Genomic DNA, 15,934 nt, shown 5'->3' on the forward strand with positions numbered 1-15,934 from the left:
GACTGCAGCGCTGTGTGTGATGAGCTGGCCCGAGGCCACCCTTGTAGCACGAAGTGACAGGGCACCAGGGCCTCTTACCGCCAGCCTGCCAGGAAGAGCCCACGGCTGTCCCCCCAGGAGCTCCTTCGACCAGGCAGCCAGCGCTTCGGAGCTGATGCACCCCCGAGAGCTGCAAGGACACCAAGCCTGTGGATTCCCCGTAGGTCTATCAGGGCTGCTTCGACAAACAGTGAACCCAGTCAGCCCCAGTTCCTGACATACCCAAAACGATGTGAAATTTCAAAGTATTATCCAGCACATACAGTATCACGTGTCCATAAATGTTAACTTTCCTGATCCTAAAGATCTGCTTTGGGATCCTGACTTGCTTGCATTTGCACATGCCAGGAGACGCCGTTTCAGTTGTGTTGCCAGCATCTTTGTACTCATTGCTAGTGAAACAGGTTACTTCTCTGCTTAGATTTCCCAAGCTGTGGGGAAACACACACACTGAAAAATGTAACCTAGGAGGCAACAGACTTCCAGGAAAGAGCAGACAGAAAATGTGCTATAGTCTGGGGGGGAGGGTCACCTGCTGTGTCACAACCTCTCAGCCCTGCCTCCCCCTTGGAAATCAGCGTCCACGACCTCCCCAGGAGCACAACCGCATGCCCCTGAAATTTACGCGGGAGAACAGGCCCCTAATTACTGCGGCGACCTGCCTGACGGCCCCCAGGTAGTGTCAGGAACAAGGCTGAGTCAGGTCACTGAGACCCCAGGACACTGGTCACCAGACAGTGAGGCTTTGATAACAACGTGTTTACTGTATCACGCAGCCGAGGAGACAATTTACGGACAGGAAAGCACCCGCCAACTCTGGGAGCTCTACGCCACCCGGGTGAGAGCCGCCCGCTCAGTCGTTCTGATCGTCGTCCCAGTCTTTCTTCCCACTGGGAGGCTTGGGCCCCCCAGCTGGTTTTGCCATGATGATCTGCGAAGCAAAAGGGGACGAGAACACACTTAGAAACACAACTTTTAACCTTCAGAAGGATGGAAAGGAACATTTTCCTATTACCCTGATTCAAGATCAAGCACCACCTACAAGTAAATCCTATGTTTCAGTGTCACACGCAGTAGCAGGTCTGTCAGCACGTGGCAGCCTGAGTTCCCTGCTTTTCTGGACACTCACAGGGACAGCACACACATGTGCTGCTGCAGGGCACCTGTTCCCTCCACATGTGCGTGTCAGTAAGGCAAGAGCTGAGAGGACATGCACACCTGGCCCCTGGTTTGCTATTTATACACAAGGGTTGTCTTGCCAACCATCTTTATCCCAACTTCCTTGTGGGCTAGGAACTTCAGGTCCATCTGCCAGTTTTGCCACTATAATCTACAGTGGTCGACTCGGAAACACCAAGTCCAGCACCGCAGGTCGCTAGGACCTGTCCCGAGAATCGTGCGAGTGGCTGAAGTGTGTGTCCATAAAGAAATACCCAGCAGAAGCCGCCTGTTTATCTACAATGTGCTAACCGGAGTTTCACAAGTATAACCATCTAGCAGTTTTAAAGGATTCATATTTGAAATCCTTTAAACTTTGGGCTCCAATAACTTTGGGAGAAGCCAAATTAAATTAGTTGGGCTTCCTCAAAGTAGAAATCTCAAACGCATACATTTTGAATCTCAAAACTGGAAACAGGATTCTGAGAGAGGGTCTGCAATTCGGCTTCTCTTTAAAGCGCACAAGCTGTAAAAGCCTTCACTGCCGGCACCCACGGCAGAGTCCACACCCCTTTCAGAAGCTTCCACTAAGAAATCCAAACCTTCAATTTCTGAAATAGTTTTATTAACTGAGAGTTATGTTCAGCCTCAATTAAAGGCAGCACGTTTTTCAGAACCTAAGTGTAGCCTGATTGTCTGAAGAGACAGAGCAGCCGCCGCCCCGGGCAGTGCGGCCCCTGCAGGGCTCCCCCACCCCCTGCCCCCCGCTAGTCGCGGGGCCTGCGCCCCAGAGGCTCTGACTCGGGGAGTCTGGGTTGGGCCCAAGGATTTGTATTTTTACCAAGCTTTCCCTGATATTGACGCTGCCGATGGGTGGACCATAATTTGACAACTAGTGACGTGAGTATTGACAAAGATCAATCCAGCCCTTCTACCTTATCCAGTGCTTACAATGTGATTTCCAAGTCCTGTCCCAGCACAGGTGCTACACAGAATCAGGTACACTTTTGTTACCGTAACACAAGCTGGTCCGCATAACAGTCGGGTGGGCTGCTGGGCACCTGTTTCCCCAAGAGCAGCCCAGGGGGCGAGAACAACGAATAACCAAAGCCCCAGCTTCCCGTCCACACGGGGACCCAGCAGTGCCTTGGACAATGGACACTCACGAAGGATCTGGGCTAAAAGGAACTTCCACTATTAGAATCTCTGCCACCATTTCCTTTCCTCCTTTTTTGGTCCTTACTTTTAAAACAAGCATAATGGAATCCATTATGTTTATTTAAAAACCAGAAAATACCCATTCTTCCACTGAAAACTGTTCAATACACCACTATAAAAGCACCCTATTAATAAGTTTAGTACACAACTACCCAGTTTCACTTTGGGTCATGTTACAGTAGGAAAAAAGTGTTTCCTTCTACTGAGATTAAATCTGTATTCCCATACCACCAAACTTATATGGCCTAATTTACACCTCACCTGCTAATCCTAAGATTTAGCATGATTTTCACTGTTTTCCCAGGACTTAAAATTTCTATATACTTACAAATACTTCATTGCTTAATAATCATTTCTAGAGTTTTGCAGAAAAATGAGTTTCAGTTTATTACTAAACACCTTGAAAAATTACGAATTCTAGCCTGTCTCTGAGCCCAGAACAGTCTTAACCATGTTTCCTCTTTGCCTTAATTTTTTAAAAACGCACAGAAAAGTGGATTTTTAATACCTTCAAACCTTTAGCAGTGCCTCTAGACATCATCTGTCACCCGGGTCCTGCCGCCTCCAGGGCTAACGGGCCAGCGACAGGCTCCCTTCCTCCCGGACCCCTCACCACTGCCCACAAGGGACCCTTGGGCCGCAAGGGGTCTGAACAGCAGGGTCTTCACTCAGACTCCAGGTCAAACACACACAAGCTGCCAAGGGCCCTGCAGCCCCTGTTGGGGGGGGGGGGGCCCTCCTTTGAGTCGAATGAGAACTCTGTTCTGTCCGGTCTGTGAACACACCACGGGGCCGCAGGACAGCGGGTATTTCCGAAGAGCAAGACCTCCCCTGCCACGCACCTGATCCACCCTGAGGACGGTGACGGCGGCGTTCGTAGCCAGTTTGATGGCCCAGTATTTCCCCAGGTAAGTGTCTAGGACCCCGGCCTCCAGCATGTCCTTCACAGCAGGAACTTCAGCCTGTCAACACAGCCATTTTCCTTCTTTCACTTTAAGTTCTTTTATGTAAAAATGTTTGTACTAGAAAAGGAGGCAAAAGTACTACCCTATATACCCTACAAAACAAAAACTTATTAGAAAAACAGGAAGAACACTATCCCCACTCATTTTACATTTATTATCTCTATTTTTAGGTTCTGCAATCAGAAAACCAATTTAAGTTCAGTGTTTGTTCCCCCAAATACCTCAATGTCCAAGCCAACGTTTTTATTTCCTTCCTGATGTACTGCATAGAGCTTGGAGATGACCTCGTTGGCCTTAACCCCCGAGTTCTCTGCCAGGGCCCGGGGAATCGCTTCCAAGGCCTCTGCAAACTTCTTGATGGCGTACTGCTCAAGTCCCGGACACGCCTAAAGCAAATGCAAGTTCATTACCCTCCTTGACTCAAGCGGCGAGAAGAAAACGAAGTTACAGTGAGAAAGTGGTACCTCTCCATATGACGTGATCTGTTTGGCTAACTCGATTTCTGTGGCTCCACCTCCAGGCACAAGACGCTTGTCCTGTAACGTGTGGTGAGAGAAGGTCACTAAGGAGCAGCTTCCCGTGGCCTAACCTCTGACGCCAGTCCCCCACCACCGTTTCTTAGTCAAATGCTAAGTACAAACTGTAAACAAATGCGGGAATCTGCGCGCAAGGACCAAAGCAAATAGAACCTTACCTGCTTTTCCAGATGTAGCACTAAAAACAATGCTTATAATTGAGAACAACCATAAGTACCCCTTCAACACAGTTTAAAAAATCTTAAGTAAAAAAGGTGCTTTGCTTTACATGAGTGACCCATTTTGAAGTTCTAGACTGCCCAGGAGTCTGGGAACTGGGCTGCTGAGGCCTTGCAAGCCACTAAATCCAGGTTCCTCTACTACTGACCCTCGTGAGAACCTTGAAAGTATTCACACCATCGTCTACCGCCCTCTCCACGTCGTCCATGAGGTTGTCTGTGGAGCCGCGAAGCACTATGGTAGAAATGGCACCATCTTCCTTCTCTGTTGATGGACACACGGTATCAGTGAAGAAAACGAACTCCCCGCGCGCACCACCCCTCGCCAGCACGACCTACCATGCTTGAAGACCACCACCTGCGTGTCTCCAACTTCTGAGAGGTACACGCTGTCACAGTGTCCCATTTCTTCAACAACGGGAGGAGTCTGCAAGAAAGCAGCTGTTGTAATAAAAGCCACAACCAGGTTCAACCCCCTGGGAACGCCGTCCGCGGTGCTTACCAGCCGAGGCAGCGCCGTAGCGCCAACCGTCTTACACAGCCTCCTGAGATCCCACTTCGAGTTCAGCCTTAAAAACACGAAACAGAAACAAAAATCTTAATAGCAGCTTTAATTCTATCAGAGAGGATAAAATGCAGAGACTGAACGGGAGACTGTACAGTGGTCCCCAAGTCACAACTTCTGACCTAAAGGTTCGAGCTCAGAAAAGGTCCAGACAGCACCGCGCAGCCCAGACGCAGGCGTTCACAGCATCTTCCCGAACCAGGAGCCCAAGTCCCCCGGAGCCACCAAGGGCTGGTAGCTGCGGAACGGGAGGGGAGCCCTGGCGCGAGGGCTCTCTCGCTGTACTCTGGGCAGACACGTCACGCGAGGAGGGGAACAGGGAGGGCCCGCACGTCCGCTCAGGTGCGAGGAGGGGCGGGAGTGGGTCGGGAAGCTGCCTGGTGGTCCTGCGGACGTGCGTGCTCCTGACCTGCAAGTGTGCCCCCGACTCCCGTGCACTGGCAGCGGGCCTGCGCCCCTCCCTCCCTCCAAGTGGCAGCGCCTGCTGATTGCTCCTGCAGCTCTGAGCTGAAAAGAACGTTTTCTCAGAGGTGCTTCCTGCCTGCCGAGATCGCGCAGGTCCTTCTGCTCTTGGGTCCACCACGTCACGCTTCCCCGCCCCCCTCACGTCCTCAAGGTGCGCTCAGCTTGTTTCGTGTCGCACACAGCCGCGCCCAGCTCCGGCAGGTAGAGCAGAGGGCTCTCACCTCACCAGCATGATGTTGTACTTGTTTGCATAGTGAAGGGCCATGTCCGCCACCTTGCCGCCCGTGACGATGACGTTCGCACCGGTGTCAGCGATGGCCCTGACCTGGGCGTCCATGAGGCTCTCTTCTCCCTTACTGAAGTCCATCAGCTCTGCGGCCGTCTTTATCAGCACGGTTCCCTAGCAAACAAGGAAGCCCTCTCTTTAAAACCACTTTGCTTTGGTGTTCAAAGGCACAGAATAGCATATTACTGAGGACATAAAGATTTGGGAGAAACTCGGCAGACAGACAGAACTGTATCATGAAGCAGAATACAAAGCCGTTACAGGAACAATGGAAACTCGGTTTGCTCCCGGACCATCCCGCTCCCAGAACTGACGCATTCTGTCTTTGACAGGCACCTGGTTGGAGACAGACCTCACTTTGAGGTACGCTGGCTGGTGTCCTGGAATGTGACTTTTGACAACTGTCAAGTAATGTACCAAAACAACGATGTTGTAGTTCTCGAACTTTTCCTAAAATGTGGACTGAAAAACCAATACCCCACCATAAGCCTAACTTTTGAAACTATCAACTACTCAGATTTCAAGAATTCTAGGGGCAAAGTCAATAGCAACCTATAAACTTCACACTTCATACGACATGCATTTTTTTTTAAACCAAACTTATCAATTTCAAATTATATGAGCATACTTTTGTTTTAGGATGCTACAGAACCTTGACAATGTTTTGTAAATTTAACAATTGGCACACACGCACTGGAACTCTCTTTAGTGAGCACTTTGCTTGCTGAATGAATGAGTTCCATTAGAAGTCAGGGGCTGTACACCACAGCATAAACTACACTGCCACCACGTGAAGATTCGACATTCAGACTTGAATTACACAGTCAAAGGATATAAACCTGGTTTTAAAACCCAGATGGGACCCGCAGCGTCCGCTCACCCTCCCAGCGGTGCCTGCGAGCCTCGCCCGACGCCGAGGGCCGGGTGCCCACATACCTTCGTCTCTGTGATGGTGCCGTCAAAAGGACAGGAGTACACTGCTATTTTTGCATCTTTGACCGATGTCACATCGCCTTCCGTTTCCTTCTTAAAAACCATGCCATGCAAGACTGAAGAGGAGCAGATGCCGGAGCCCTGAGGAGTGACGGCAAACCCACCCATGAGCTCGGGGTACCACCACCCGGACCACGGTGTGGATTCTGCCATTTCCCGAAACCCCCGTCTACGCGCAGCAGCACACGTTTGTCTTGGGCAGTGCCCTCCCGGGGAGAGCGGGGTGGTGCAGGGAAGAACCCACTTTGGGAACAAGCCGCTGACATGGGGGAGGGGAGAGGGACTTCCGCATCGTAGGAGGAACCGAAGGCTGAGAACGCCCCCCGCCCCCGAGCCACCCACCCACCCACCCCTCATCCACGCAGTGTGGGGTGCTCAGGGACGAGGCACCGCTGTCAGGACTGGACAGACTCGGGCATGAGGCCTAGGTTCAGTTCTCACGAGCTTACGGTTGAACAGGGAGGGCGCCAGACGGAGCGACTCAGAAAACACAGCGTGCAGACACACCTTTACACGCGGACGCACAGAACGAGCACACGTATGTATGTCGGCAACACCCAGCGACGCGGACAGTCACACGCGGATATGCAAAAACCACTACAGTTTCAGGTTTTACTCTATCAAGCAGTCGTTTTTATCAAGAACACACTCTTATTTTAATACTAACATTAAAGTGAATTCTATTACCGCAGAGCAGGACAGCCCCATCGCATTCATTGACGGCCTTCCGTGCCTACTGAGCACGTGTGAAGAAAGCAAAAGTACCGTGTCTATGCACTACTCTCCCTTCAAACTGTCACGGGAAAACGGTCACTTTACATGGAGATGCCAACTCTCTTTTGAATATAACCATGACATCCTAACAAAATCAAAGTGTTACATAAATGATGCTTCAAAAGGCAGGAAGTGTCCAAACCTAGAGTCAGATTTAGGTGTGATTAACACAGAATTTATCCTCCCAAAACAAATTACCTATCCAGATAACATTAATGCATTTTTTAAACTTACCAGAATCTTACAAACTCTGATATTATCAACGTTGAAGTGGCCAGAATCAGGAAAAATTGATACTGTTAAGAAAATAAGACACATCAAGAGATATAAATGGGACAACAGAGGAAACATCTTAGCCATGTTAGGACATCTTATTTTGGACTTTTACATTCACTGTTCACTCACCACACGCCTGAGCAATGAGCTTGGCCAGAAAGACTTCGTTACCATATTGTTTACTCATTATGGACGTGTGAAGTAGAGACGCGACCTCATCAACATCTCGGAGATTTTTTGCAGAACAGCAAACCAAACTGGGAAGAATCTCATGGGCTTTCCTGCAGGCTATTTCATAACCTTCAATGACCTTAAATGTGAAGTGCAAAAACGTTTCTTAGTAAGACTCAATTCTGACAATCCAAAGAATATGGGTATTTATTTTCAAGGTAAAACAGCAAAGCTTCATCGAGAGTAACATTCATGGCAGAACCTACCAGTTAAGAGTAAAGGCTTGGACAACAGGCCAAACTTGAATCCGAGCTGCCACTTACCAGCTACAAGATCTCGAGGGAGATTTTTCTAACTTAGGCCTCATTTTCCTCATTTAAACTAAAATGGCATTGATTCTCATAGGCCTCACCGACAGGGTGTCCAGCAAGGATAAGACAGCGCGTGTCCCGCAGGTGCGCCAGGTGAGGCTCTGCACTCACTGCTGCTACGAGGGTGGGTCTTATTTGCAGCAGGTGGGCAGGTGTGTGTGCACAGGTACACACAGAGACAAAAATTAGGTGGGAGGACCCTCTACAACGACCACCTGCCTCTGAGACCGACAGGCCGACCCGCAGGAGCTCCTCGGCAGCCTCCAGCAGCGCGCCCGCAAACACCAGCACGAAGTTTGTGCCGTCGCCAACCTCCTGCTCTTGCATGTGTGAGGCCATCACGATCATTTTGGCGGCAGGGTGCTGCACCTGGGGGAGGGGTGTGGGTTTAAACACCAAGTTCAAGCGCTTGCTCTCGCCAGCCATGTGAAAACATCCACCCCCATTTCTTCTGTCAGCAGGCCCCACTCTCCCAGTGGGCCAGGGACCCCCCAGTCACACGGCAGCACAGGACGGCGTGGCCGCACGGGACAACCAAGTCCCCGGGGCCCACGGGCACACAGGGCCACTGCGAAGGGAAATGACCTCCAAGTGCGTACGTTGCCACATGCGGCCACCCGGCATGGACATCTCCACGTGTCCGGTTCAGACCATTATGATATGTTCACTAAATTAAAGTGATCCCACCACTAAATCTGCACATTTAAAAAAAAAAGCTTCATGAGAACTCTGACAGCTACCAGTTAGGTTGGTCACGGGTGTGTTTCTACAAATATTCTTACTCTGCGCCTGTCAACTGTGGTCCAATAAAATATTTATTTCTTCCAAAACAGTAGATCAAGATTTTAAATTTTTCCCCTTGGAAGTTCGATGCTTTTCAGAGACAAACAAGGGGTAACGAACCACTGCCAGCGAGGAAACGAAAAACCCGGCACTACAGCGGCACTGGGAGACAGCACAGCGCACGCGACACCCCGGTGACAGGCCCCCGCGTGTCCTACTCAAGTCAGAAGTGCGAACACATCTCGAGTTCTACGAAGAAGGACTACATCATGGTGCTTTAAGGTCACACAGCCCTCACGGGCAAGCAGTGACATGCGGGACGGTCCCCGTAACCTGCAGACTGTTTCTGCTACAGACTGCGACACCAGAACTACGCAGTTTTACTGTCACAAAGCAAACCAGTGGTGTGATTTTTCTTAAAGCCACTGTTTTGAGTATCAGCTGTCCCTGCCATTTCAGTGTCACACAACACAGAACCAGACAACCCATTCTATCTGGTGCCATTATTAGCAAATACGCGGAATCACAATCAATCCCCCTGTAAGCCGCTAACTTAGGAGACAGAATTTTCTGAGTGTCTAAAATGTTAAATTAATTTTTGATTTCACCAAAACATCTGACTTTTGTTTGAAAAGAAGGACTTACTTCCAGCTCTCTTAAAATGGTCGCTGCATCATTTGTCACAAACAGCTTCTCCAGGTGGTTGATAACCATTTTGTTCATTCCTCGAAAATAAGTTACAAAAACAAATCCATTATTACTCAAATCCTCCTCCAAATACCCAGGAAAATCTAGTGAAGAAACATGAGCGTCTGGGCATTTCTTCAATGACCGTGGGAGAGCCTGTCACAGAGGCGCCCTCGTCCATGTCCCTGGACAGCACAGCACGCTACGTCTCCCCAGTTTACTCAGGGTAATGCTGATCTTGTCTCCTTTTTCATTGAGAAGTATAAATTATACTAAAATATACAAACTAATCTACTTAAAAGTAAATTTGGTTTTTGCTTATTCCATAAACCTGTGTTAATTAAATTCAGTTCACACAGAAGATAAGAGAGACTCTCCCCCCCTTATACCAGTGTTACTTTGCGTGAAGTGCTGGCCATTTGTAACGGTGAACATCAGCTACTATCTCAATGGTGAATGACCCACGATTTTTCTATCCTCTTGATACAGTAAGAGTAATATTTCAATTCCTGTTTTTCTGAAGATTATCCGACATGTTCATTAGAAACGGGAACCCCCGGCTGGTGCTGCTGCACTAGGACATAAGTTGGGACGCCACCCTGTGCGTAGCAAAGGCTAAAGCCTCTAAAAGCGTCCAGGGGAGCAGCACACCCAGCCCCGGCTGTGCCTCTTGGGCGCAGGGATCTGGAAGTTACCGTTCGGTCCGTACGCAGTGCGCGTGGTCTGTGCTAGCTCCTTGCAGGCCTGTATGTTCCTGTACACGGCCTCTTCCAGTCCTGAGAAATGCTGTGAACGCAGACTTTGTGTTAGGCTGGACAACAGAGTGGGGACTGTCCTCCTCTGTGAGCAATGGGGTCACGATGACAGCGCCGACCTCGGTACCGACGCCGGGACGTCCCGAGAACCAGGCTAGACTCACGTGTAGCATGGCGCCCGGTGTCCATCAATGACCCACACATCTGCTCACTAGTGGAGCAAACAAAACACAGGATTCTTAAGGACCCCGGACACCCGCTCCCTCAAACCAGAGGCCCGTCCTGTTTTCGGTGCAGTGGGGAGGGAAGGGAGGAGTGACCCAAGGAGGCGGGGCACGCACGCTACTTCAGATGAAGATGCCTTTCTGGCCACAGGCGAAACGCGGGTGGACGGCTTTTTTCGCGTGCTGGAGCCTGAGCTTTGCAAGGCCAAGGCCAGCAGCTGCGTGTCACTGGAGTCCCTCGCATGCACCTGCCCCAACGCTCGGGGTGGGGGGGGGGGGCACGTCCACTCCAGGGCACGCGGCCCACAGTTCCTGAACCGCGCCCAGAGCTGGACTGTTTAATTCTGGACCCTAGACTCAGGACTTACCGTGGCCTCGCACATTTCATGGGCCGTGTTCACGCCAACAACATGTGTCTAGCGCTGCCCTGCCCAGCACAACAGCCACCGTGGCTGCCTCAGCCTCATGCAACTATAATGCCAAGTGCGTCCCTGGGTGCAGGGCCACAGTCCTCATGCCCAGCAGCTGCGTGTGCAGGGACGCTGCAGTGGACAGGGTGCCTGTCACCACCGAGCCTCAGACGGCACTGTCCCCGGGTCTCAGGTGCAATAACCACCCCAACTCCTGCTTCCCGCCCCTCCCCACTGGCTCTGGCAGGACCGGCACCTCGAACACCAGCCAGACCCCTTGAGACCCTCTTCGGCGACAGGCCCGCCCCTCCTCGGCAAGCTCATGGCCACACCCCCATCCTCAGGCTCTGCGCCCTCTGGCCCCTCGGCCTGGACACTTCCATCCCGACCTCGGCAGCCCCTCCCACCGCTGGGCACCACTCAGCTTCCTGCCCGCATCCTACTCCTCATTCTCCACCATCCCGCTCTTGGTTTCCTTTACTGTCTTTCTCGTCTGATTGCCTATTATTTCTGCCTTAGAATGAACACTACGAAGTTTTCAGCCTGACATCATTTTCGGCAAAGCTGCTCCACCTGCATTTACATCAAACCGAGACAGTTACTCAGTTACAATCGCGCTGTCCCAAAGGTGCGTCCTGCCGACAAGACGCCAGCTCCCTGACGCCGAACCTCGCCAACCTCTAGGAAGCCTGGGGACGAAAATCGGACACCACGGCTCAACAGCCAACGGACACATTCATCAGCAGCGCACGAAAATACTTCTAAAATGATGCGCTTGAAGCAACATTCCAGGTCCGGCCATCCAACTTTTATTCAGGCCGGGATGTCAGGTACCCTGCGAGTCACACCTCAAAAGTGCCACCGTCAAGCCCCCACCCCCCGCGGCCAGAGACAACGAGATGCCGAAGGGCCGCGTTCCGCACAAGGCCGGTCACTGGCGGGGGCAGGACCCACGTGGGCAGCCGCGGTGCCGCCTCGGCCGGGGGACTCCACCGGCCCGGCCCTCCCCCGTCGGGCCCTGGGCCCTGAGCGGGAGGCATCCGGAGACGTCACGCCGCTCCGCTGGCTCCCGCGGGCCGCGAGTCCGGGGTCGCGGTGGGACAGGAATCGCCGCGTCCGCCCGCCGCCCCGGGGCACCTCCCCTTCTGGAACCTTCTCTCCGCCCGACCCCGGCATGGGGGAGCACGCCGGCCCGCTCGCAGGCCCACGCCCCCGCTCCTGCACCACTCCCCCGGCCCGCATCTCTCACCTTCGCTCCCTCCTTGAGCATCTGCGCGAAGCCCGGGGCCTTGGGGACGTGAAGCGCCATGGCTGCACCGGGAAAGCCGTTCACGCGCGGTTCGCCGGACCCCAGAAGGAGCGTGCGCCGCACAGCCTCCTGGGAACGCAGCGTGCGCGGCCTCACGCTCCTCCTTTCTCTCTAGCTAGACCCGCCCCTCCCCTGCCGCTGGCCTGAAGCCTCGCGAGATAGAGCAGTTCTCGCGGCCGGAACCACACAGACTTGCGCCGCTTTACTCGAGGGGTGGGGCCGATCGCAGAGCGCGCCTCGGTCCTCTGCGCTGCGCACGCGCAGGCGGCGAGACCGTTGGGCTCCCTCCCCACAGCCGCGGCTGTGGAGATGCGGGCGTGACGCGTCGCGTTGTTGCCGTTTCTGAGCTGGAAGCCTCGCCTGCCTCCTGAGAGTAATTTGCACGTGATGCTCCAGGCCCACAGGGCCAGGTAGGGCCCCCTTTCCTCGCAGGTGCCGAGCCGGTCGCCGGGGCTCTCGGGCCCGGGCGCGGGAGGAGCCGGGCCCGTGCGGGTCGCGACGCAGCGAGGGTCCCACTGCGCGGCGCCTCGCCGGACAGGTTGCAGCCTCGGGAGCCGACGACGCTCCCTCCTTGCGGTGGAAGCGGAGACCGCCGTGGGGACCGGTCCAGCACCCCGGTCGCACCGCGCGCGTCTCGCCCGGTCCGGACGCCTTTCCCTGGCTCTCCCTGGAGATGAGCCACCTGGTTGGTGCCTGTGGCTTCACCCCGGACACGGGCTGCGTTAAAGGAGACGGGGTGGCAGCAGAGCGCCCTGGAGAGCCGCGCCCCGCCGGGAATGCGGGAAACGCGAAGCGGGGCGTTCTCCGACGGGCAGGTGCCAACTCCTTCTTTCCTTCACCTTGGGACAGGTTTTCTGTTCCTGGAGGAATAACCACGTCTCATGTCTGTTGTCCGTTACAACGTTTTTTAGTTTTTTCCTATTAAAGAAATACTTAATTATTAAGATAAAAAAATGCTTTTTTTTTTGCCACATCAAATCAAATGGTCCGTGGACACCTGCTGGGAAGCCTCACGGAGGCCGGGACGCCCGAGCCTGCAGACCGCGACCCGCCTGTTTCCAAGGCAACCGCAGGCCTGGCCGCCGCACCTGTGCCCGGGAGGCGGCGCCGCGACGAGCGTGAGCCAAGCAGATGGAACGTGAAGGGCATTTTATATCTGCCTTCGAGTAAGACAGATATAAAAAGACGCGTACAAAAACGTAAAACCATGCCACCTTCCCATTTTTTATTTGTTTTGACAGTTTTTAATTAAAAATACGTTAACATGTGATGGGCTAATTACTGTATTTTTTAAGTTAAATGTTTTAAAAAACCAGTTTCACCTTGTAATATAGATAATATTGTTAGCTGTAACCCACATCAAAGCTCTTTGAGAACCTCAGTAATGTTTAAGAGTAAAGGGGTCCTGAGCCCAAGGAGTTAGGGAACCCCTGCAATCGATCAGTCCCAAACAATAGAACACACGATTTTTCTTACCGATAACTCAAATGTAAATAAAAACATCAGACTCAAAGGGAGTGTTACTTACAGCCAACACAAACTAAAACTAAAAGGGGTTAAAATGACACTTGATGAAATTTAACCTTAAAAGGACTAAGGAATCAAACCTTCATAAGGACTGTGGAAAATTAAACGTGAGTTAACAGTTAATGAATCAAATTGCCATGAAAAGTTTGTAATAAAAATTGTTCTTACATTAATCTTAATAAGTAGGAAATAGAAAGAAGTGGAAATCATTTCCCTCTGCTCTGGGGGCAGCCAGCGATGCCAGGGGCAGGCTCTTGCACTGGACGAGGTTATTCAGAGGGCGCAGTGAATAAGGATTTCAGAAAAGTAAGAAATGGTACCATTCTCCTCTGTCCAGAGACTTTCCCTGAGTACGGCCCCCAGCTGAATGTCCCTGAGGTCCATACCCTCATACTTCCCACTAACGTGTGTCACGAGTCTATGTTTGTAACAGTCTTCCCTGTCAGGCAGCCGGCCAGCCAGGTGCGGAGCAGCCCGGCACCGAGGAACAGACAAGTCACACACAGTCACTATGCTGTCCGCTCAGCCTTCATTGAATGCAGTTTCACTCAAAGTAGAACATCAACGTACATTAGTATCCTACTCACATTCTAACAATCTAAGAGAATTTATAACACACACACAGAGCAATCAATGGGGGATAACGAACCCGAGTCCCAGAGTCTCAGTCTGCGGGTCCGGGAGGCAGCACGGTGGGCGAGGGAGTCATCAGCATCTTGCAAGGAGGGATCTCTGGAGCCAGGGGGGCAGCAGGACAGAGCCTCCAGTGGCTGATGCCGAGGGAGATCAGCATGGTGTAGAGCAGCAGTCTGGTGTGTGGAGCTCATCTGTCTCAGCAGTGGTCTGGAGCCTGCCTAGTTATACCTTCAAAGTGGGGTACTCCACCCTTTTGGGTCTTTACAATAAATGTCTTGGCATCCCTGATGCCAAGTAGAGGATTTCCCCAGGAACCTATGTATGAGTGGTCCCGCTCTAGAAACACAGGTGGTCTGATCACAATGCTTATCAGCCATTGTCATCCTCACTTGTCCTATTCTTAATGTTTTGGTTATTTTTATTAAAATTATTTCCACTAGGATTTTCGTTAGGGTCAGTCATTAGTCTCAGGAGAATAAAATTAAGGAAGGATCTCTTTATGTGGTGGTTGGCTAGAACAATTACATTTCTCTTTGCTATTCGATTTAGCTGTTTCTCTTCTGTAACACATTCACTGTTCTGACTCTCTGCCCAGTTGCACCACTGAGGCGAAGTCACACCAGGAATCCAGATGGAGAAGGAGGGTAATGGTAGGAAAATCCTTTGTAGAAGGTTGTTTCACCCCTACATCATCCTATGGGGACTTTTGACAATTTAGGAAAGTGTACTCTAACAACAATTAGAAATTAACTTTATGAGATGAAATAAAAAATGTATTTAGAAATAAGAGATACAAATGAATATGTATAGAAAAATGTCATGGTACACAGTTACTCATCTCAAGATGACTCTCAAACTTTGCCAAGAAGTTACAAAGGAAATAAAAAAAGTTACCAAGGAAAATGCCTGTCTCCAGATGATGCACTTTCTTCTCATTGGCGATGTGGAAAGACTGAGGCCCTCAGTGGGGCCTTTTGAACGGAGAATTGTAAGACAATGCTACTTGTTCCCAAAAGCTTTATGTCTGATTCCTCGCACAGCCCAGATGAGAACAGTCAGACCGAATGATAGTGCAAGTGACAGATAAGAGCCAGACAGAAGGGCTGGACCCGCTTAAGGAAGAACCAGAGAAGCATAATTGGGGCTCTTTAGTGAAGCCATCACCTGTATCGGTGAGTTGCCGATAAGGTGATCCTTGGCTATGAATAATTGATTTTTGCATCTTCTTAGGTGGTCATGGAACATGTCAAATTTAAATTCTATAAAAAAATTATTTAATTTTTTTGACCTCTGGTCAATGTAGCAGCATAGGCAGATATGGCTTGCCTCTTTGCACAGCTACATCAAAATTACAACTAAAATATAGAACAGCTATCTCTCAGAACCATCAGAAATCGAGTTGAATGGAAATCTGGCAACTATGGAATTGAAGAAACCACATCCATCAGACTGGTAGGAGGGGTGCAGGTGCAGAACAGCCTGGTCCCACACCTATGTCTAATAGATAAAAATGTGGGAGAGATGTCTTGGGAGCAAATAGCCCCAGCCCCATACCAGGCCCGCGGCCC

At 51.3% G+C, this 15,934-nt stretch overlaps 1 protein-coding gene across 1 annotated transcript; it reads right to left on the reverse strand.

Annotated features, from left to right (window-relative positions):
• Positions 1 to 781: 781 nt before the first annotated feature.
• Positions 782 to 12,313, reverse strand: CCT8 (chaperonin containing TCP1 subunit 8). Its single transcript, XM_054577747.1, has 15 exons — positions 12,144 to 12,313; positions 10,201 to 10,291; positions 9,464 to 9,543; positions 8,255 to 8,404; positions 7,623 to 7,803; positions 7,452 to 7,513; positions 6,387 to 6,524; positions 5,386 to 5,564; positions 4,637 to 4,703; positions 4,474 to 4,561; positions 4,284 to 4,399; positions 3,845 to 3,916; positions 3,602 to 3,766; positions 3,258 to 3,377; positions 782 to 970 (listed from the first exon to the last, which is right to left on the reverse strand). The coding sequence occupies exons 1-15, from the start codon at positions 12,201 to 12,203 to the stop codon at positions 893 to 895; spliced, it is 1,647 nt and encodes a 548-aa protein (XP_054433722.1). The 5' UTR covers positions 12,204 to 12,313; the 3' UTR covers positions 782 to 892.
• Between the last annotated feature and the right edge of the window lie 3,621 nt (positions 12,314 to 15,934).

This window comes from Pteronotus mesoamericanus, unplaced genomic scaffold (genome assembly GCF_021234165.1).
Source record: "Pteronotus mesoamericanus isolate MK-2021 breed Mesoamerican mustached bat unplaced genomic scaffold, CSHL_Meso_final contig_116, whole genome shotgun sequence".
NCBI lineage: Eukaryota > Metazoa > Chordata > Mammalia > Chiroptera > Mormoopidae > Pteronotus > Pteronotus mesoamericanus.

What these genes read in the sequence shown, in the direction of transcription:
- CCT8 (XM_054577747.1), bottom strand. Translation starts at nt 12,203, where the DNA reads ATGGCGCTTCACGTCCCCAAGGCCCCGGGCTTCGCGCAGATGCTCAAG. An exon ending in CACTGCGTACGGACCGAACG is followed by an intron (nt 9,544 to 10,200) that starts GTAACTTCCAGA and finishes CTTATTTTCGAG; the next exon opens with GAATGAACAAAATGGTTATC. An exon ending in GCACCATCACAGAGACGAAG is followed by an intron (nt 5,565 to 6,386) that starts GTATGTGGGCAC and finishes CTTGTTTGCTAG; the next exon opens with GGAACCGTGCTGATAAAGAC.